The 22,695-nt window shown below is 42.0% G+C and overlaps 1 protein-coding gene across 3 annotated transcripts; it reads left to right on the top strand.

The window, feature by feature from the left end:
• Positions 1 to 157: 157 nt before the first annotated feature.
• LOC135511501 (complement factor B-like) lies at positions 158 to 22,241 on the top strand. Of its 3 annotated transcripts, none has more exons than XM_064932994.1 (18): positions 158 to 315; positions 617 to 823; positions 3,499 to 3,684; positions 4,379 to 4,552; positions 4,672 to 4,764; positions 4,890 to 5,032; positions 5,431 to 5,563; positions 5,715 to 5,840; positions 7,573 to 7,668; positions 12,638 to 12,775; positions 12,883 to 12,992; positions 13,111 to 13,234; positions 16,610 to 16,751; positions 16,834 to 16,910; positions 19,688 to 19,788; positions 21,354 to 21,477; positions 21,707 to 21,756; positions 22,059 to 22,241. In XM_064932994.1, exons 1-18 carry the CDS (start codon positions 258 to 260, stop codon positions 22,236 to 22,238), a joined length of 2,262 nt encoding a protein of 753 aa, XP_064789066.1. In that variant the 5' UTR covers positions 158 to 257; the 3' UTR covers positions 22,239 to 22,241. The 3 variants fall into 3 exon arrangements, with proteins under 3 accessions (XP_064789066.1, XP_064789073.1, XP_064789080.1); XM_064933001.1 differs by having other exon boundaries at positions 166 to 315; positions 620 to 823; XM_064933008.1 differs by lacking the exons at positions 158 to 315; positions 617 to 823 and adding an exon at positions 2,745 to 2,808.
• Positions 22,242 to 22,695: the final 454 nt, after the last annotated feature.

Raw genomic sequence — 22,695 nt, forward strand, 5'->3', positions numbered from 1 at the left:
TTGTCTCAGAGCTCTCCTTTTACCGGAAAAGCAAATCCATGAGTGTTGGGTCCGAGTCAATGTCAAGTTTATTGCTGTGTGTGTTTAACAGTGGCCTAGTTAAACAGTGACCATATTATTGATATAACAGTGTTTGCTACCTTTTCGATTCTCAGCATACAAACTCAGGCTCTATATTTATGCCCACAAATAACGCACATTCCCAAATGCTCAACTCTCAACCTTGTCTCAACTACTGCAACTCTTAAGACACAGGGATGAGACCTGAAATTTTGACTTTGATATACTCCTTAATTCTCTGCATTGTCAGCACTGGTAAGTCCTTGGCATATGTTTGTATTTATGTTAGGCTGTCTTACTCCTTAAGGTGTTGAGCAATATAATCATACTTTGATAGAAAATAAAAGTATAGCAATAGTGTGTATATGACTATTAGTCAAGGCAAGAGTGACAGTTGTTTTTACCTGAACCCTGCTTTGCCTCAGACCTGTACAGAGCCATAGATACTTGGCTTTATGCTGTACCTGTAATGTTATGTTCAGACTATATTGCAAACTTCTGCCAATTACTCAAGCACACACCCTCATCTCTCTTTTTCTCGCTCTCTCGCACTCAGTAGTCTCGTCTGGAGTTTCTGTCTGCAGTACTGATGGCATGTCCATTCGAGGAGGGGAGTACAGTCTCTCAAATGGATCTAATGTGGGCAGTGAACTTTTGTACCACTGTCCTGATGGTTATTACCCTTACCCCAAACTTATGCACAGATGTCTGGGCCATAATCGCTGGTCCCCAAGCCCCAGTCGACGAGGCAGTGAGTGCAGGGGTGAGTATGGTGAATTGATGTTCAATTTGGAAAACTTAGTTCTGTACTCAGATCTTTCTGCTGTTCAAGATAACACACAACGTAGCACCTCCACCCCTGAAAAGGTCCACCACCCTTGCCCAATCTGCCTTGTCATTCAAAGCAACAAAGAAATGGAATGGCCTTCCCTCCTCTCTGAAAGCGTGTAGTAGCTTCCAAGCCTGTCTGAGGCAAAACATGATAAAGTCCAATCAGACATGTTCACATTGATTTAAACCTAAAAGGTCACTGACTGATTTTTATGCAACAGAAGACACATTAAAATCAGACGACTCACTGGACAGATGTTTTCCATTTTCAAATCAAATGTTTGTACCTCCAATAAGTATGTTATGCTCGGTTTACAAATGCAACAATGGTATGGTTAATTAAGACAGAAATAAAAGTAGGGAGGTTGGTCATGGAGGATGGTTGGGCGTGTACTGCGACTGTCTAGCAATCCAAAGATTGCATGTTCGAGTCTTGTTGGGGACAACTAACAATTTAGCTAATCCTTCCCCTAACCCAGGTTTTCCAAACTCGGTCCTGAGGACCTCAAGGGGTGCACATTCTATCATTAAGTTTTCATTGTTTTAATCAGCTGTGCAGGGCTAGGGCAAAAACCAAAATGTGCACCCCTTGGGGTCCCCAGGACCAAGTTTGGGGAATGCTGTCCTAATGTAACGTTATATATCATACTATACAGAGGGAATAACATTTACGTACCAAATAAAGTTGATGATGTAGTTGTTACTGACAAGAAGCACATGGCTGAGCATTTTCATCACCACTTCATTAAGTCAGGATTTCTATTGGACTTAGCAATGCCTCCTTGCCCATCCAACATTTCCTCATCTCCCACCCCTTCTAATGTGACTAGCCCTGATGCTCCTCCCTCTTTAACCCCTGCCCCACTACAAAGTTTCTCCCTGCAGGCGATCACTGAGTTCAAGGTGCTAAAGGAGCTCCTTAAACTTGACCCCAAAAAACATCTGGACTAGATGTTTTAGACCCTTCTTTACGGTTGCTGCCCATATAATCGCCAATCCAATCCTTTTTTAGCCTGTCTCTCCTCTCTAGGGAGGTTTCCATTGCTTGGATGGCAGCCACAGTTCATCCTTTATTTAAAGAGATAGATAAAGTTGATCGTAACTGTTATATGCCTATTTCTATTTTGCCCTGTTTATCAAAAGTGTTTTAAAAACAATTATCAACTGACTGAATTTCTTGATGTCTATAGTATTCTCTTTGGTATGCAATCTGGTTTCCCTTCAGGTTAAGGATGTGTTACTGCAACCTTAAAGGTCCTCAATGATGTCACCATTGCCCTTGGTTCTAAGCAATGTTGTGCTGCTATTTTTATTGATGTGGCCAAAGCTTTTGATACGGTAGACCATTCCATTCTTGTGGGTTTGCTAAGGAGTATTGGTGTCTCTGAGGGGTTTGTTAACTACCTCGTTCAAAGAGTGCAGTGTATAAAGTCAGAACATCTGCTATCTCACATCAACAACATAGCTCAGGCAGTAGGAAGCTCTCTCATCCATTTATATGCAGATGCTAGTCTTATACTCAGCTGGCCCCTCGCCAGATTTTGTGTTAAATGCTCTACAACAAAGCTTTCTTGGTGTGCAACAAGCTTTCTCTTCCCTTAACCTTGTTCTGAACACCTCCAAAACAAAGGTCATGTGGTTTGGTAAGAGGACTGCCTCTCTCCCCACAGGTGTGATTACTACCTCCTGAGGGTTTAGAGCTTGAGGTAGTCACCTCATACAAGTACATGGGAGTATAGCTAGACGGTACACTGTCCTTCTCTCAGCACATATCAAAGCTGCAGGCTAAAGTTAAATTTAGACTTGGTTTCATCTATCGTAATCACTCCTCTTTCAACCCAGGTACCAAACTAACCATGATTCAGAAGACCATCCTACCCATGCTAGATTACGGAGACGTACTTTATAGATTGGCAGGTAAAGGTGTTCTCGTGCGGCTAGATGTTCTTTACCATTCGGCCGTCAGATTTGCCACCAATGCTCCTTATAGGACACATCGCTGCACTCTATACTCTTCTGTAAACTGGTCATCTCTGTAAGACCCACTGTTTGATGCCTATTTATAAAACCCTCTTAAGCCTCACTCCCCCCTATCTGAGATATCTACTGCAGCCCTCATCCTCCACAAACAACACCCGTTCTGCCAGTCACGTTCTGTTAAAGGTCCCCAAAGCGCACACATCCCTGGGTCGCTCCTCTTTTCAGTTAGTTGCTGCTAGCGGCTGGAACGAGCTGCAACAAACACTCAAACTGGGCAGTTTTATCTCAATCTCTTAATTCAAAGACTCAATCATGGACACTCTTACTGACAGTTGTGGCTGCCTTGCGTGATATATTGTTGTCTCTACCTTCTTGCCCTTTGTGCTGTTGTCTGTGCTCAATAATGTTTGTACCCTGTTTTTTGTTGCTGCCATGTTGTGTTGCTACCATACTGTGTTGTCATGTGTTGCTGCCATGCTGTTGTTGTTGTTGTCTTAGGTCTCTCTTTATGTAGTATTGTCTCTCTTGTCGTGATGTGTGTTTTTAATTATTAACTGACTTTCCTAGTTACATTTTTTTAAATTACGAATATTCACTAATATTCTCCCTCTATCTCGCTCCCAACAGTCATGACATGCCCTGATCCCAGTGAGCTGAGAAATGGTGAGGTGTCTCCTGTCCTATTGCAGTATGTTGTTGGGGCCCAGACCACTTATGAATGCCATGACGGTTACGCTTTCGCCGGCTCCGCCTCCAGAGTCTGCCAGAGTAATGGGAAGTGGAGTGGTGACACGCCTATCTGTGATCATGGCTGTAAGTGAAAAGATCTCTTTGGTCTAACCTCTTACAAATCCCTTTACCAACCCCCAGAGATCCTGAAATGCCCTGTGCAGTCAGAAACATTTTCCTGTCTTTTATGTATATTTCCACATTATTATGTTCGAATAACACTGTGAAATTGTGAAAATGATGATGATGCCCTTTTAATGTAATTGTTGATTGACAAAACCACCTGATATTTCTGCCTGTTTTGGTGGGATGGAGTTTTGGCCTTCCATGGTGACATCACCATGTGGTAAATTACTTAATAGACCAATAAGAAAGAGAGTTCCAAACCTCTCTGCCAATAACAACACATTTTTAATTTTCCCCTCCCCACTCAGACCACTCCCAGACAGAAATTGCTCTTTGCTAAGAAGCTATTTTAGTTTCATTTTGACCATTTCAATTGAAAACAATCACAGTAAGGTACTTATTTCTTACAGAGAAATGTCTTTGTAATGAGATAAAAATGGCTGCATCGGGCCTTTAAGGGTTGATTAGGTCATGAGGACTGGAAGACATAGGGGACGTCTGCATGTCACATGTAGAGTTGTCTGTGTTCCAAATGGCACAGAGCGTTAGTCTATTGGAATAATGTGTTTTCTAAAGGTAAAGTTTTTGTATGTAAAGGTAATTCCATTGTCCATTGTTTCCTTATCTTACTCCACCTTATCCCACACCCTAGCTGGACATTGCCGTGACCCTGGCGTTCCCCCGGGGGCCAAGCGCAATGGAAATATGCTTGATATAGGTGACCGGGTGACCTATGAATGTTCTTTAGGACTGATGCTGCTGGGATCGAAGGAGAGGATATGCCTGGAGGGTGGAGACTGGTCAGGAACTGAGCCTGTCTGTTACAGTGAGGAACCATAAACCCATCCCTCACATTGTCAATAAACCAATATAACACATAATACACAGATGCAGTTAGAAGCAGCTAAACTAGATACGTAGAGTTTGAACATTTACATTTTACAGGTAAATACTACTACGACACCCCAGAGGAGGTGTCCAAGTACTTTTCTACATCCCTCGAGAATCGTCTGGCACTATCTGGCCTGGATGACAATAGTGAGTTGCCAAGAGCAATATGTAGTGAACGACATTGTTCCTCTTTTTGTTTTGTTTTATACACCCCGTGCTACATTTGTTTTGCTTTGAAATCTGAACCATGCGAATTGAATATTGTCTTACAGCTGATGGGCAGCAAGTACAAAGGTCCATCCAGATGAGGCAGGGAGGCAAGCTCCACATCTACATTGCTCTGGATGATTCAGGGAGCATAAGCAGAGATAATTTTACTGTGGCCAAAGACTGTGTTAAAGCCCTCATCAACCAGGTACAGTATTACGACAAACGGACAGCTCAGATCTGTTGTACAATCTTTACACTACATTTAGGGCCCTATTCAGACTTGAGGTAAGTTTACTTAACATGTATTTAAGTAATAAAATGTTGACTTGAGTCCATGTTTTATTGACTTAAGTCCATGTTAAGTCTACTTATCTCAAGTCTGATTAGGGCCCTCAGTAATATATAATAATATATGCCATTTAGCAGATGCTTTTATCCAAAGCGACTTAGTCATGCGTGCTATACTTTTCTTTCAAGTAACACTATTGCAGTACAAATGGTCAGTTATGTGTTTTGATATCAAGAAACTTTTGTTTTTTGTTATGCTTTGGTTGTGTTTCTTTTCTCTCTCACACTTCCTCCCCTCCATTTTTGCCTGAGCAGATATCTTTTTTTGAAGTCATCCCGAGGTACGGAATTCTGACCTTTGCTTCTGAGGTCAATGAGATTGTTGATATCTTCTCTCCTTCCTCACACTCAGACATGGTTTTACAGAATTTAAATAATGTCACCTATGGTAAGAACACGGTTTTTATTATTTGACCATCACAATCTACAGTATGTAAATAAATGATGTATTATTGTTAGTTTTTTTTCTTTTGTGTCTGACTGTCAAACATGTTGGTGGCAATGCATAGTTCTCAGAGTAAGATTTCCTCCTTCAACAGGTAAATTAAATGGTACTGGAAGTAACCTCTCAAGGGTATTTCAAAAAATCCTTGAAAAGATGGCTGTCTTTAAGGAACGAAATGAGCTTGAAGATACACAGCAGGCCATTATTATGTTTACAGATGGTAATGTTGTTGTGTGTGTGTATTTGGTTTTACTATCCTTGTGGGGAACATAAGTCCTCACAGTTAGTGGGGACATTTCCCGGTCCCACAAGAAAAAAATGATATTTTAGGCTTAAGTGTTAGGTTTAGGGTTACACTTAGGGTAAGTTGTTAGTTGTTTGGGGTTAGGTTTAGGGTTAAGGAAAATAGGATTTTGAATGGGGCTCAATTGATTGGTCCCCACAAGGAAAGTAAAACAAATGTGTGTGTGTGTACAGGTGTGTGTGTGTGTGTGTACAGGTGTGTGTGTGTATACAGGTGTGTGTGTGTGTGTGTGTGTGTGTACGTGTGTGTGGTGTGTGTGTGTGTGTGTGTGTGTGTGTGTGTGTGTGTGTGTGTGTGTGTGTGTGTGTGTGTGTGTGTGTGTGTGTGTGTGTGTGCACTGTACCAGTCAAAAGTTTGGACACACCTACTCATTCAAGACTTTTTATTTTTATTATTTTCTACATCGTAGAATTATAGTGAGGACATCAAAACTATGAAATAACACATATGGAATCATGTAGTAACCAAACAAGTGTTAAACAAATCAAAATATATTTTATATTTCAGATTCTTCAAAGTAGCCACCCTTTGCCTTAATGACAGCTTTGCCCACTCTTGGCCTTCTTTCAACCAGCTTCATGATGTAGTCACCTAGAATGCATTTTTATTAACAGGTGTGCCTTGTTAAAAGTTAATTTGTGGAAGTTATTTCCTTGTTAATGTGTTTGAGCCAATCAGTTGTGTTGTGACAAGGTAAGGGTGGTATACAGAAGATAGCCCTATTTGGTAAAATACCATCTCAAATAAGCAAGAGAAACAAGAGTCCATCATTACTTTAAGACATGGTCAGTCAATACGGAAAATTTCAAGAACTTTGAAAGTTTCTTCAAGTGCAGTCGCAAAAAACGTCAAACGCTATGATGAAACTGGCTCTCATAAGGACCGCCACAGGAAAAGAAGACCCAGAGTTACCTCTGCTGAGGAGGATAAGTTCATTAGGGTTTCCAGCCTCAGAAATTGCAGCCCAAATAAATGCTTCACAGAGTTCAAGTAACAGACACATCTCAACATCAACTGTTCAGAGGATACTGTGTGAATCAGGCCTCCATGCTCGAATTGCTGCAAAGAAACCACTACTAAAGGACACCATTAAGAAGAGACTTCTTATCATTTGTTTTTTTCAACAATGACCCAACACACCTCCAGGTGTAATTGCTGTAAGGGGTATTTGATCAAGAAGGAGAGTGATAGAGTGCTATATCAGATGACTTGGCCTCCAATCACCCGACCTCAACCCAATTGAGATTGTTTGGGATGAGTTGGACCGCAGAGTGAAGGAAAATAAACCAACAAGTGCTCAGCATATGTGGGAAATCCTTCAAGACTGTTGGAAAAGCATTCCAGGTGATGCTGGTTGAGAGAATGCCAAGAGTGTGCAAAGCTGCTATCAAGGCAAATGGTGGCTGCTTTGAAGAATCTCAAATATAAAATATATTTTGATTTAACACTTTATGATTTCTGCATAACTCCATATGTGTTTTATAGTTTTGATGTCTTCACTATTAATTTACAATGTAGAAAAGGGTACAAATAAATATAAACCCTTGAATGAGTAGGTGTGTCCACATTTTTGACTGGTACTGCATGTGTGAATGTATAATATAATTCAAGGTAGATTTAATGTATTTCATCCTCGCCATTCCTGCAGGAAAGACTAACATGGGGGGAAGTGCAGAGCCCACTGTTATCAGGATTAGGAACCTGATGGAAAGAATACATGGCAAAGACTGGCAGAAATATCTGGGTAAGATTAACTGCTGAACACTCTTGTTATAAATGTGCTCTATTCACCTTATGTAGGCCCGCCCACTTGACCCAGTTCTTGATCGAACGCTTTTGTCTTTCAAACAAGCAAAGCCAAACAAGCAAAACCTTTGTTACGGTGCCTTCAGAAAGTATTCACACCGCTTGACTTTTTCCACATTTTGTTGTTGTTAGAAAGTTGGATTATCTATGGATTGAATTGTCATTTTTTGGTCAACAATCTACACAAAATACTCTTGTCATGAAAATTAATAAGAGTGTATCTTGATTAGATAAGTATACAACACCCTGACTCAATACATATTAGAATCACCTTTGGCAGCAATTACAGCAGTGAGACTTTCTGGGTCAATCTTTCCACACCTGGATTGTGCAAAATTAGCCCATTATTCTTTTCAAAATTCTTCAAGCTCTGTCAAATTGGTTGTTGTTCATTGCTAGACAACTATTTTCAGGTCTTGCCATAGATTTTCAAGCAGATTTAAGTCAAAACTGTAACTCGACCAAAACTAACTCAAACATTCACTGTCTTCTTGGTAAGCAACTCCAGTGTAGATGTGGGCTTGGGCTTTAGGCTATTGGCCTGCTGAAAGCTGAATTCATCTCCCATTGTCTGCTGGAAAGCGGACCGAACCCGATTTTCCTCTAGAATTTTTCCAGCGTTTAACGCCATATATATATTTTTTTATCCTGAAAAACACCTCAGTCCTTAATGATCACAAGCATACCCATCACATGATGCAGCCACCACTATGCTTAAAAATATGGAGAGTGGTACTCAGTAATGTGTTGTATTGGATTTTCCCTTAACATAACACTTTGCTTTCAGGACAGAAAGTTAATTTCTTTGCCACATTATTTGCACTATTACTTTAATGCCTTGCTGCAAACAGGATGCATGTTTTGGAATATTGTTTAACCTGCACAGGCTTCCTTTTCACTCTGTTAGATTAGTGTTGTGGAGTAACTACAATGTTGTTAATCCATCCTCAATTTTCTCCTATCACAGCCATTAAACTCTTAACTCCCATGGTGAAATCCCTAAGCAATTTCCTGCCTCTCCAGCAACTGAATTAGGAAGGACACCTTTTGTCTTTGTAGTGACTGGGTGTATTTATACATCATCCAAAGTGAAATGAATAACTTCACTGTGCTTTAAGGTCGATCTCCGCGCCCCCGCAGAAATCTAATTAGCACAATAAAAAAATCCCCATAAAAATCTGTCAGTTTAAGATAGTTATCTGCATTGCATGCGTCTCAATCCACCGCATCCGCCTATGTCACACTTCCGCGTCTGCTGTGAAAGGTGACAGAGAAAGAGGGTGTTTGTCAGACAGACTATGAGTCATCCCAAAAATCGGTGTTCTCACAAAATCTGTATCGTGACCCCTCTCTTGAACGATGGGACTCTCACGAACACGATGGTGTTTTCCGTGTTCGCCTACAACCACCACAAGCTACTCGTCTGAAGTCGGTACAGCCGATTTGCTAACTTCTGTCTGTATTGTAATGTGAGCAAAGTTGAGACTCTCACGAATGTGTCGGTTGTTTTGCTCTAAGACACCCACAGGCCTCACAAGGCTTGTCTTAAAGTCCCCTGGTACCAGTTGAATGGAAGTACAGTGCCTTCGGAAAGTATTCAGACACCTTCATTTTTTTCCATATTTTGTTACAGCCGTATTCTTAAATTAAATTATTTTTTTCAGCAGTCTACAAAATAAAATAAATACCTTTACATAAGTATTCAGACCCTTTGCTATGAGACTCAAAATTAAGCTCAGGTGCATCCTGTTTCCATTGATCATCATTGACTGGTGTCAACCTGTGTTATATTCAATTGATTAGACATTATTTGGAAAGGCACACACCTGTCTATAAATAAATAAAATCTAATTTATTTGTCACATACACATGGTTAGCAGATGTTAATGCGAGTGTAGCGAAATGCTTATGCATCTAGTTCCGACAATGCAGTAAGAACCAATGAGTAATCTAACTAACAATTCCAGAACGACTACCTTATACACACAAGTGTAAAGGGATAAAGAATAAAGAATATGTACATAAAGACATATGAATGGGTGATGGTACAGAGCGGCATAGGCAAGATGCAGTAGATGGTATCGAGTACAGTATATACATATGAGATGAGTAATGTTATGTAAACAAAGTGGCATGTTTAAACAGTGCATGTATTTAACAGTAGATGATATAGAGTACAGTATATACGTATACATATGAGATGAATAATGAGGGTATGTAAACATATTAAGGAGCATTGTTTAAAGTGGCTAGTGATATATTTTACATCAATTCCCATTATTAAAGTGGCTGGAGTTGAGTCAGTGTGTTGGCAGCAGCCACTCAATGTTAGCGATGGCTGTTTAACAGTCTGATGGCCTTGAGATAGAAGCTGTTTTTCAGTCTCTCGGTCCCAGCTTTGATGCACCTGTACTGACCTCGCCTTCTGGATGATAGCGGGGTGAACAGGCAGTGGCTCGGGTGGTTGTTGTCCTTGATGATCTTTATGGGCTTCCTGTGACATCAGGTGGTGTAGGTGTCCTGGAGGGCAGGTAGTTTGCCCCCGGTGATGCTTTGTGCAGACCTCACTACCCTCTGGAGAGCCTTACGGTTGTGGGCGGAGCAGTTGCCGTACCAGGCGGTGATACAGCCCGACAGGATGCTCTCGATTGTGCATCTGTAGAAGTTTGTGAGTGCTTTTGGTGACAAGCCAAATTTCTTCAGCCTCCTGAGGTTGAAGAGACGCTGCTGTGCCTTCTTCACGATGCTGTCTGTGTGGGTGGACCAATTCAGTTTGTCTGTGATGTGTACGCCGAGGAACTTAAAACTTACTACCCTCTCCGCTACTGTCCCATCGATGTGGATAGGGGGTGTTCCCTCTGCTGTTTCCTGAAGTCCACAATAATCTCCTTAGTTTTGTTGACGTTGAGTTTGAGGTTATTTTCCTGACAGCACACTCCGAGGGCCCTCACCTCCTGATGATTGAGTTGGAGGCGTGCGTGGCCATGCAGTCATGGGTGAACAGGGAGTACAGGAGAGGGCTCAGAATGCACCCTTGTGGGGCCCTAGTGTTGAGGATCAGCGTGGTGGAGATGTTGTTACCTACCCTCACCACCTGGGGGCGGCCCATCAGGAAGTCCAGTACCCAGTTGCACAGGGCGGGGTCGACCCAGGTTCTCAAGCTTGATGACAAGTTTGGAGGGTACTATGGTGTTAAATGCTGAGCTGTAGTCGATGAACAGCATTCTCACATAGGTATTCCTCTTGTCCAGATGGGTTAGGGCAGTATGGTTGAGATTGCATCGTCTGTGGACCTATTTGTGCGGTAAGCAAATTGGAGTGGGTCTAGGGTGTCAGGTAGGGTGGAGGTGATCATGACTATTTATGTAGCGATCACCGTATGTTGTGGAATTTCAGCCCGCTAGCGTGTTCCGTGCGCAGAGAGGTTAAGTACTTAGTACCACAGTTAGTTGACAGTGCATGTCAGAGCAAAAATCAAGCCATGAGTTTGAAGGAATTGTCCGTAGAGCTCCGACACAGGACTGCGTCGAGGCCCAGATCTGCGGAAGGGTACCGAAAAATGTTACCAAGAACACAGTGGCCTCAGTCATTCTTAAATGGAAGACGTTTGGAACCACCAAGATACTTCATAGATCTGGCCGCCTGGCCAAACTGAGCAATCGGGGGAGAAGGGCCTTAGTCAAGGAGGTGACCAAGGGCCTTAGTCAGGGAGGTGACCAAGAACCAGATGGTCACTTTGACAGAGCTCCAGAGATCCTCTATGGATATGGAAGGACAACCATCTCTGCAGCACTCCACCAATCAGGCCTTTATGGTAGAGTGGCCAGTCGGAAGCCACTCCTCAGTAAAAGGCACATGACAGCCTGCTTGGAGTTTGCCAAAAGACCACATTTAAAAAAAATGTAATTTCATTTACAGTGAGTGAAAAAAGTATTTGATCCCCTGCTGATTTTGTACGTTTGCCCACTGACAAAGAAATGACCAGTCTATCATTTTAATTGTAGGTTTATTTGAACAGTGAGAAACAGAATAACAACAACAAATTCCAGAACAACGCATGTCAAAAATGTTATAAATTGATTTGCATTTTAATGAGGGAAATAAGTATTTGACCCCTCTGCACGGTAGGCAATTAAAGTCACAGTTATGAAAACTTAGTACACCAAAGAGGCCTTTCTACTGACTCTGAAAAACACCAAAAGACTATAAATGACTTGTAGCTGGAAACAGCTAATTTTTTATGGAATATCTACATAGGCGCACAAATACCCATTATCAGCAACCATCACTCCTTCCAATGGCACATTATGTTAGCTAATTATTATTGTAACATTATTTTTTTAAACTTTTTATTTAATTTAATTTTTACCCCTTTCTCCCCAATTTCGTGGTATCCAATTGTTAGTAATTACTATCTTGTCTCATCGCTATAACTCCCGTACGGGCTCGGGAGAGACGAAGGTCGAAAACCATGCGTCCTCCGAAACACAATCCAACCAAGCTGCACTGCTTCTGAACACAGTGCGCATCCAACCCGGAAGCTAGCCGCACCAATGTGTCGGAAGGAAACACTGTGTACCTGGCGACCTTGGTTAGCGTGCACTGCGCCCGGCCCGCCACAGGAGTTGCTGGTGCGCAATGAGACAAGGATATCCCTGCTGGCCAAACCCTCCCTAACCCGGACGACGCTAGGCCAATTGTGCGTCGCCCCACGGACCTCATGGGAACATGGCCAAATGTCCTTAGGACATCCCCTGTTTGCTGGGTGCAATGTAGTCGGGCAGGAACTCAACCAATGTGAATACTTAAACTCAAGGAGAAATTTAAAAAAAGATCAACACACAGGAAATAAGAGGTGAAGGACACGTGTCGTAGATATCATAAGTTGTCTGTCACTTTTCTTTCAGATATTTATGTTTTCGGTGTGGGGGCAGAAATGAACGAGGAGGAAATCAACAAGTTGGTGTCGAAGAAGAGTTCAGAAAAGCATTTCTACAAACTAAGAGATGACACCAAACTGACATCCTTGTTCAAGATGATTATAGGTCAGTGTAGGATTGCATGGGTGTATATGTAGTGTGTTCAGATTTAATTAGTGCACCTTGGTGTACAGGATCATAGGTGTGTTTTTTCTCTCTCTGCTTCTCTATAGATGAGAGTAACAGTGTAGGCCTGTGTGGTCTATCCTGGGACCGTGATGGTGATGATTCCACTACATCCAAACGGCAAGAATACCCTTGGGTAGTCACAATCTCTGTCTTGGTGAGTCAATTAACAACAAATAGATCTTAGAGAAACATTTTACATGAAAGAGGAACTACTATACGGCTACTGTGTAGGCATGCTACAGTATTTATCTATTTCTCCTTCTTCCATTCAGGTCGGAAATGAGCATAGCTCTTGCATGGGTGCCCTTGTTACGCCTAGATTTGTCCTTACAGCTGCTCACTGTTTCAGGGATAAGCAGATAGATATGATTAAAGTGAAGGTCTTCGACCAGGAAGGTACTGTGCTTCTCTGAACTTCTATGGGCAATGTGTACAATGCACAATTCAATAATGGTGCCGGAGGGGAGGGCTGCCGTTTTACAGGCTCCTAACCAACTGCTATTTTTCCCCCCGCATTGCTGTAAACTCATTTTGTACATAATGTTGTTGATGACCGAAAAGAGCTTCTGGACATCAGTACAGCGGTTACTCTCCTCAAACTGGACGAATACTTTTTCTTTAATGAGTCGGACGCGGAGGATATACTGCTTTGTCGAGACAAGGACCAAATCCGCATCATCAGCGTGAAGAAAAGACAGAGAAAAGGGGGAGGAGGGCTGGCCTTGTAAGAATTTGCAGACGAGTAGGTAAACCACCACTACCCTCTAAATGTATTGGCCAATGTGCAATCATTGGAAAACCAACTGGATGATCTACCATTGACTATCCTACCAACCGGACATTAAAAACTGTAATAGCTTATGTTTCACTGATACTTGGCTGAACGACGATGCGGATGATATGGAGCTTGCTGCCTTCTCTGTGTTTTGGCAGGACAGAGCAGCTACGTCTGGTAAGACGATGGGGGCAGGAGTGTAAGTTTCTGTTGGTCAATAATTGCTGGTGCGCGATGTCTAATATTAAAGACGTCTTGAGGTATTGCTTACCTGAGGTATAATACCTCATGATAAGCTGTAGACCACACTATCTACCAATAGAGTTTATATTATTCGTAGCTGTCTATTTACCACCACAACCGATGCTGGCGCTAAGACCGCACTCAGGGAACTGTATAAGGCCATAAGCAGGTAAGAAAATGCTCATCCAGAAGCGGCGCTCCTAGTGGCCGGGGACTATAATGCAGGCAAATTTAAATCCGTTTTACCAGCATATCACATATGCAACCAGAGGAAGAAAAAACCACCTTTACTCCAAACACAGAGATGCATACAAAGATTTCCCTCGCCCTCCATTAAGGCAAATCTGACCATAATTCTATCCTCCAGATTCCTGCTTACAACAACTAAAGCAGGAAGTACCAGTGACTCGCTCAATATGGAAGTTGTCAGATGACGCGGGTGCTACGCTACAGGACTGTTTTTTTAGCGCTGGCTGGAATATGTTCCGGGATTCATCCAATGGCATTGAGGAGTATACCACCTCAGTCACCGGCTTAATCAATAAGTGCATTGACGACGTTGTCCCCACAGTGATCATACATACATTTCCCAACCAGAAGCCATGGATTACAGGCAACATCCGCACTGAGCTAAAGGCTAAAGCTGCCGCTTCCGGACGCTTACAAGAAATCCTGCTATGCCGTCAGGTGAACCGTCAAACAGGCCAAGCGTCAGAACAGGACTGAGATTGAATGGCTTTGACGCTCGTCAGATGTGGCAGGTCTTGAGAACTATTACGGACTACAAAGGAAAACCCAGCCACGAGCTGCCCAGTGACGCAAGCCTACCAGATGAGCTAAATGCCTTTTATGCTCGTTTTGAGGCAAGCAACACTGAATCATGCATGAGAGCACCAGCTGTTCTGGACGACTGTGTGATCACGCTCTCCATAGCCGATGTGAGCAAGACCCCATAAACAAGTCAACATTCACAAAACTGTGGTGGCAGACGGATTACCTGGACCTGTACTCAAAGTATGCGTGGACCAACTGGCAAGTGTCTAAACTGATATTTTCAACCTCTCCCTGGCAGCGTCTGTAATACCTACATGTTTTAAACAGACCATCGTCCCTGTGCCCAAGAAAGCGAAGGTAACCTGCCTAAATTATTTCCGCCCGTGAAGCACTCACATCTGTAGTGCTTTGAATGGCTGGTCATGGCTCACATCAACACCATCATGCCAGAAACCCTAGACCCACTCCAAGTCGCATACGGCACCAACAGATCCACAGATGACAGAGTCTCAATCACACTCCACACTGCCCTTTCCCACCTGGACAAAAGGAACGCCTATGTGAGAATTATTTTCATTGACTACAGCTCAGCGTTCAACACCATAGTGCCCTCAAAGCTTATCACTAATCTAAGGACCCTGGGACTAAACACCTCCCTCTGCAACTGGATCCTAGACTTCCTGACAGGCCTCCCCAGGGGGTAAGGGTAGGCAACAACGCATCTGCCAGGCTGATCCTCAACACTGGGGCCCCTCAGTGGTGTGTGCTTAGTCCCCTCCTGTACTCCCTGATCACTCACGACTGCGTGGCCAAGCACGACTCCAACACCATCTTTAAGTTTGCTGACGACACAACAGTGGTAGGCCTGATCACCGACAACAACGAGACAGTCTTTATTGGGAGGAGGTCAGAGACCTGGTGCCAGGACAACAACCTGTCTCTCAATGTGAGCAAGAGAAAGGAGCTGATTGTGGACTACAGACAGAGGAGGGGCTGAACAGGTCACCATAATCGACGGGCTATAGTGGAGCGGCTCGAGAGTTTCAAGGAACTTGGTGTCCACATTACCAACAAACTATCATGGTCCAAACACACCAAGAGAGTTGAAAAGAGGGCACAACAACACCTTTTCCCCCTCAGAAGACTGAAAAGATTTGGCATAGGTCCCCAGACCCTCAAAACGTTCTACAGCTGCACCATCAGAGCATCCTGACCAGTTGCATCACCGCCAGGTATGGCAACTGCTCAGCATCTGACCGTAAGGCGTAACAGAGGGTAGTATGACCCAGTACATCACTGGGCCAAGTTTCCTGACATTCAGGACCTATATACTAGGCGGTGTCAGAGGAAGGCCCCAAAAATTGCCAAAGACTCCAGTCACCCAAGTCATAGACATTTCTCTATGCTACAGCACGGCAAGCGGTACCAGAGCGCCAAGTCTAGGACCAAAAGGCTCCTTAACAGCTTTTACCCCCCAAGCCAGAAGACTGCTGATCAACTAATCAAATGGCCACCCGGACTATTTACATTGATTCCCTCCCCCCTCCTCAATTTGTTTTTACACTGCTGCTACTCTCTGTTTATTATCTATGCATAGTCTCTATGCATAGTCACTTTACAAATTACCTCGACACACCTGTACCCCCACATATTGACTCGGTACCGGTACCCCCTGTATATAGCCTCGTTATTGTTATGTACATTTCTTGTGTTACTTTTTGATTGAATAGCTTTGTAAAAAATATTTTATAACTCTATTTCTTGAACTGCATTGTTGGTTAAGGGCTTGTAAGTAAGCATTTCACGGTAAGGTTGTTGTATTCTGCGCATGTGACAAATAAAATTAGATTTCATTTGATAATTCATTGTAATGCATTTCAATTCAATTGTAGCTTATTCTCTGATGCCTTGATTTCAGCACATGGTCATTTGTGAGGCAAACACCTGACTAATAAGATCATATTTGTCTGTTGATTCAGATATGACGTTGGAGCATGAACCTATAATTCATCCAGATTATGATGTCTATAAGAAGAAGGACAAAGGGGTTTCAGAGTTTTATGACTACGATGTGGCACTCTTGAAGTTGAGTAGTGATGTCCAAAGGTCTAAATATATCAGGTAAGTCAGGACATGGCAAACCCAACATATGGCATTGTTTATGAGGACGGAGGACAATGAGACATGTAGCTGTATTTTGCAGGCCCATCTGTATTCCTTGTACTATATCCTCCATCCGTGCGTCAGGTCTCCATACATCAACAACCTGTAAGGCGCAAGGTGAGTGACAGAATTTATCTAATGAATGTAAGTGTGTCATAACTACCCAAACATAAGCACACAAAATATGAGCAGAAACTATTTATAGCGCCAATTATCAATAAGCAGAGGCTGCGCAACCATTTTGAACCGTCCCCCACAGGACATCTCTTTCCTGTTTTGTTTTTTAAATAAATAGATTCATTCATATAAATACAAATCTGTTTTCACGTCAATACATGGGGTTCATTATTAGACTACTTAACATGATTTACGTATTTAATAGTGTCAATGGACAACTTGTTGGCCAGCTTCTTCTTTTTAATTCCGTTTATAGTTGTTTAAACAATGTTTGAGGGGACAAAAAGTATTTTTGTCTTCCAAATCTTATTGTTCACAATGCATATTATTGTCCACCATAGATCTTTAGTACGCCTCTTTCCCATAGACAAACAACCATAGTGTAACATTCTGCTCATGTGTTTCTTTATGCACACATTTCTTTACATAGCTCCTGCTCACCCTCCCCCTCACTTCTTGTTTCTCATTTTACTCGCACTGTTTTTAACCCTTCCTATCATCTTTAAATTCTTGGGGGTCTTGATTGTTGACCAATGACCAGTCATCAGCATTGGCATGCAAAAGCAGGCTCACATATCCAGACGGATCTAAATTTACTTGGGGCAGGGGTGGTCCAAAATAGGGGAGGATTGTCTAAATTTTGTTTTTACTTTGGGAAGGGTTGTGTGATGATTTTTATTGGGCACATGGGACGCTATTGCGTTTTTTCCCTGGTTTACGTTACCTCTTTTGCCGGTTTTACTATATAATTTCTTCCATCCTATCCAAATTTCTCGATCCAACATTAATAGTAACATTGATTGGAGATTCTCTGAACTCTGGCCTGAATTCCAAGTGTCACGTCTGGAGGAAACCTGGCACCATCCCTATGGTGAAGCATGGTGGTAGCAGCATCATGCTGTGGGGATGTTTTTCAGCGGCAGGGACTGGGAGAGTAGTCAGGATCGAGGGAAATGTGAATGGAGCGCTCAGACTTTAGACTGGGGTTAAGGTTCACCTCCCAACAGGACAACAGCCCTGAGCACACTGCCAGGACAACGCAGCTGATGTCACAAAGTGCTGTACAGAAACCCAGCCTAAAACCCCAAACCGCACGCAATGCAGGTGTAGAAGCACGGTGGCTAGGAAAAACTCCCTAGAAAGGCCATAACCTAGGAAGAAATGTAGAGAGGAATCAGGCTATGAGGTGTGGCCAGTCCTCTTCTGGCTGTGCTATGTGGAGATTATAACAGAACATGGCCAAGATGTTCAAATGTTCATAGATGACCAGTAGGGTCAAATAATAATAATCACAGTGGTTGTCGAGGGTGCAACAGGTCATCACCTCAAGAGTAAATGTCAGTTGGCTTTTCATAGCCGATCATTCAGAGTATCTCTACCACTCCTGCTGTCTCTAGAGAGTTGAAAACAGCAGGTCTGGGACAGGTAGCACGTCTGGTGAACAGGTCAGGGTACCATAGCCGCAGGCAGAACAATTGAAACTGGAGCAGCAGCATGCCAGGTGGACTGGGGACAGCAAGGAGTCATCAGGCCAGGTAGTCCTGAGGCATGGTCCTAGGGCTCAGGTCCTCTGAGAGAGAGAAAGAAAGAAAGAGGGAGAAAGAGAGAGAGAATTAGAGAGAGCATACTTCAATTCACCCAGGACACCGGATAAGATAGGAGAAATACTCCAGATATAACAGACTAACCCTATCCCCCCGACACATAAACTACTGCAGCATAAATAATGGAGGAGACAGTAGGGGTCAGGAGACACTGTGGCCTTGTCCGACGATAACCCAAACAGGCAGGATATAACCCCACCCACTTTGCCAAAGCACAGCCCCCGCACCACTAAAGGGATATCGTCAACCACCAATTTACCACCCTGGGACAAGGCTGACTATAGCCCTGTCATCTCCTCAGTGTTGGGGGCTCCTTAATCCTTCTTTGGGTTGTGTGCCTTGTTGCTATGCATTTTGCTTACATAACAACCTAAACTAGCCTGCATGCAGGGTTTGTACTTTCTAATGTAATCCGTTACAGTTACTAGTTACCTGACACAAATTCTAATCAGTATCTTTTGGATTACCCAAACTAGTAATGTAATCTGATTAATTTCAGTTACTTTTGGACTACTTTCCCTTAAAGAGGCATTAGAAGAACAAAAAAGGATTCATCAAACGCATTTGCTGTGTCATCATAGTGGTTTCAGGTGGAACAAACTTAAAAGTGCACCTTTATTTTAACACTGAATTTAATTTAATTGAGAAAACAAAGGTTGCATAATGTATTTGTTTTCCTGCAAAAATGCTTTCTGAATTTAAAAGTAATCCAAGAAGTAATCATATACTTTTTCAAAAGTATCTGTAATCTGATTAAAATATTTTTGCTAGTAACGTAACAATTACAGTTACAGATTTTTTTGTAAACAGATTAACAATGCCTACATGTAGCCCAGCCCTGTCTGCAAATTGCATTGGGGCAGAACAATCTGCGATTTAACAATAAATAACATACAATTGTTAGTTTGCTTCTCAGTGACCAAGCAACACTGCACTATTTGATGGACAGCACATCATTGAAGCAGCAGTGGAGGGATCAGCAGCTACGTATAAAATTGTGTCCATAAAGCAGCACATGCTCAGAAAGTACGGTTGTTTAGCTATCGTTATTAATATTCAATGTGCATTTACGGTAGTATGCTATCTAATGGTAGTTGATCTTTCTTTGCCCAGAGGAATTCCTATTGAATCAGAATTCTGTACCTGCCAGATTCATGTCTGAGTGGAAGGGTCAGATGTACGAGAAGGATGTTCAAATCAAATTGAAAGAAAAGGTGAGAATGTTTGTGTGAAAACCTTCTCACCAGCAGAGAATCATGCTTTGAGATGGCCATGAGCAGGCAGGAACTCAATCAAACATGCCATAGCAATGTTTATGCAGTGTCTAGGCTTACACACTTTCACCCAAATACATGTAGTTACTTTTTATTCATAAAGCTGTAAGCATCTGCCTGTGAGGATGGTCTACTTGCTAATACAAGTAGTAGTAAGTCTGGAAATTACTTTAACCTCTCTAGGGTTTGTGGGACGCTAGCGTCCCATCTGGCCAACATCCAGTGAGGTTGCAGAGCGCCAAATTCAATTACATAAATGCTCATTGTTTAAATTCAGAAAACAAAACATATTTTACATAGGTTTAAAGATTAAGTTCTTGTTAAACCAACCACAGTGTCATATTTATAAAATGCTTTTCGGCGAAAGCATACCGAGGCCAGAACATACCTTGCCCAGAACATAGCCCAGTTGACAAATTATCACAAACAGTAACCAGCCAAGCAGAAGTGTTACAAAACTCAGAAATAGAGAGAAAATGAATCCCTTACCTTTGATGATCTTCATATGGTGGTAATCAGAAGACATTCATTTACTCAATAAATGTTCCTTTTGTTTGATGAAGTCTCTTTATATCCAAAAACCTTGTTAGCGCGGTTTCTTCAGTAATCCACAGTCTCAAACTCAGTCAAAACAATCAGACAAAAAATCCAAATTGTATCCGTAAAGTTTATCGAAACATGTCAAACGATGTTTATATTCTATCCTCAGGTAGTTTTTTAGCCTAAATTATATTTCAACCGGAAAATAACATCATCAATATTTACCTTTATTTAACTAGGCAAGCCAGTTAAGAACAAATTGTTATTTTCAATGACGGCCTAGGAACAGTGGGTTAACTGCCTGTTCAGGGGCAGAACGACAGATTTGTACCTTGTCAGCTCGGGGGTTTGAACTTGCAACTTTCCGGTTACTAGTCCAACTCTCTAACCACTAGGCTACCCTGCCGCCCCGCTCCAAAAGTAAACAAGAAATGCACATGCGCCTGAAAAAACTCTGCGTCACGTTAGGGTCCACTCGTTCAGACTGGTCTTACTCCCTCATTTATAAGAATACAAGCCTGAAACGATTTCTAAAGACTGTTGACATCTAGTGGAAGCCATAGGAAGTGCAAATGGAGTCCTAAGTCAATGAATACTGTAATGGCATTGAATAGAAAACTACAACAACAAAAAAACGACTTCCTGAATGGATTTTCTCAGGTTTTCGCCTGCTAAATCAGTTATGTTATACTCACAGACACTATTGTAACAGTTTTGTAAATGTTAGAGTGTTTTCTATCCAAATCTACCAGTTATATGCATATTATATCTTCTGGGCCCGAGTAGCAGGCCGTTTAATTTGGGCATGCCTTTCATCTAAAATTCTGAATGCTGCCCCCTACCCTAGAGAGGTTAAACCATTCCACAATCTGATTCGTCCATGGGCTATAAGAATAAGAGTTACGGAGTGAATACCACAATGATGGGTTCTCTGAACTCTGACAGTCTCGGTTCCTTTTTCACAGAGGGAGAGCTGTATTAAGGATGCAGAGGAAGCTGAGGGCATTACAAACTACAAGGAGGCTGTGACTAAGAACTTCCTGTGTACAGGAGGGACAGAAGACAAAGTTGAGGACATTGCCTGCAAAGGTACATTCAATCAATGTATCAAAGAAATGTATCACTATGGAAACTAAACACAGTATTACAGGAAAATTCTGCATTTTTATACAGTCATTTTTATATTTTCTAGCACATCCCATAGCTGTGTAACCTTTATGAATGTTCATTTACATGTATGGTGTCTCACCTGGCAGTGTGAAAATACAGGTAGGCTATATGACATTGTATTACATGTACAGTATGTGTGCATTTAAAGGTGACTCTGGTGGCGCCCTGTATCTGACAAATCTAAAACGTCGGATTCAGGTGAGTGTACATTATATAACCTATACTTCCACGTTTAAATACTATGTTTATTTTATCAGCATCGTGCTGGTTGTATCAAGATAAACAGGAAATTGCACCGGTGACATTCTCGTGAAATGTGCAGAATTAGGTTTCTCTTGAAATGTTGGACCTCTCTAGATGTTTTAAGGCCTTTTTAGTTCAAACTCTCAATTTGTGATGTACTACTATTCCTTTGAATGTGTTTTTGGGAGTTAAACTTGGCCATGTTAAAATAACAATGTCTGTATATCATTAAAGTAATCAACTTATTTTTGTCTTAGGTGGGTGTGATCAGCTGGGGGGTTAAGGACCTGTGTATGGGTAATATCCCAAAGCCTCTTTCAACTGCAACTACTAGAGATTACCACATTAACCTATTCCGAATGCAGAAGTTCCTCAAGGAGCACCTGGGAGAAAAAAAAAATGAAACTAATTATGAGCCATTAAAATTTGTTGACTGATAATCATATGTGTAACTTGCATACATACTTGCTAAATACAGTAGGCCTATATCAACAATTCAAATAGAATGTAGAAGTTGTGCCCATGCAGAAGTTGTGAAGAGTAGTTCGTTATTTTCAGTCAATGTGATGTTGTTTGTATGTTTATTGTAGGAATATGAAATTAATGTCTGCAACGGTTTAGATTTTTACTACAAATTAACATGATTTGGTTTAGTTCAAATGTGTGTTTGTTGACAGTTCAGTCAAATATCAAATGAAAATCTGCCGTCTTTGACCTGTTGTGCAGTTAGTTATGCATCAAAACACAATGATTGTCTTTGGACTTTACTTTGGTCAAGACCCAAAAGATAGTTTTATGGTAAGAGCATGTCCTGGTTAATTTTCAACCCAGTCAAGTGTTCCGAGAAATGATTTTGAATTTTGCTAGTGGAGATGACAGTTGTGACAATGATGT

Source organism: Oncorhynchus masou, chromosome 3 (genome assembly GCF_036934945.1).
Source record: "Oncorhynchus masou masou isolate Uvic2021 chromosome 3, UVic_Omas_1.1, whole genome shotgun sequence".
Taxonomy (NCBI): Eukaryota; Metazoa; Chordata; class Actinopteri; order Salmoniformes; family Salmonidae; genus Oncorhynchus; species Oncorhynchus masou.

What these genes read in the sequence shown, in the direction of transcription:
- LOC135511501 (XM_064932994.1), top strand. Translation starts at nt 258, where the DNA reads ATGAGACCTGAAATTTTGACTTTGATATACTCCTTAATTCTCTGCATT. An exon ending in TTTAAATAATGTCACCTATG is followed by an intron (nt 5,564 to 5,714) that starts GTAAGAACACGG and finishes CTCCTTCAACAG; the next exon opens with GTAAATTAAATGGTACTGGA. An exon ending in TGAGGACATTGCCTGCAAAG is followed by an intron (nt 21,478 to 21,706) that starts GTACATTCAATC and finishes GTGCATTTAAAG; the next exon opens with GTGACTCTGGTGGCGCCCTG.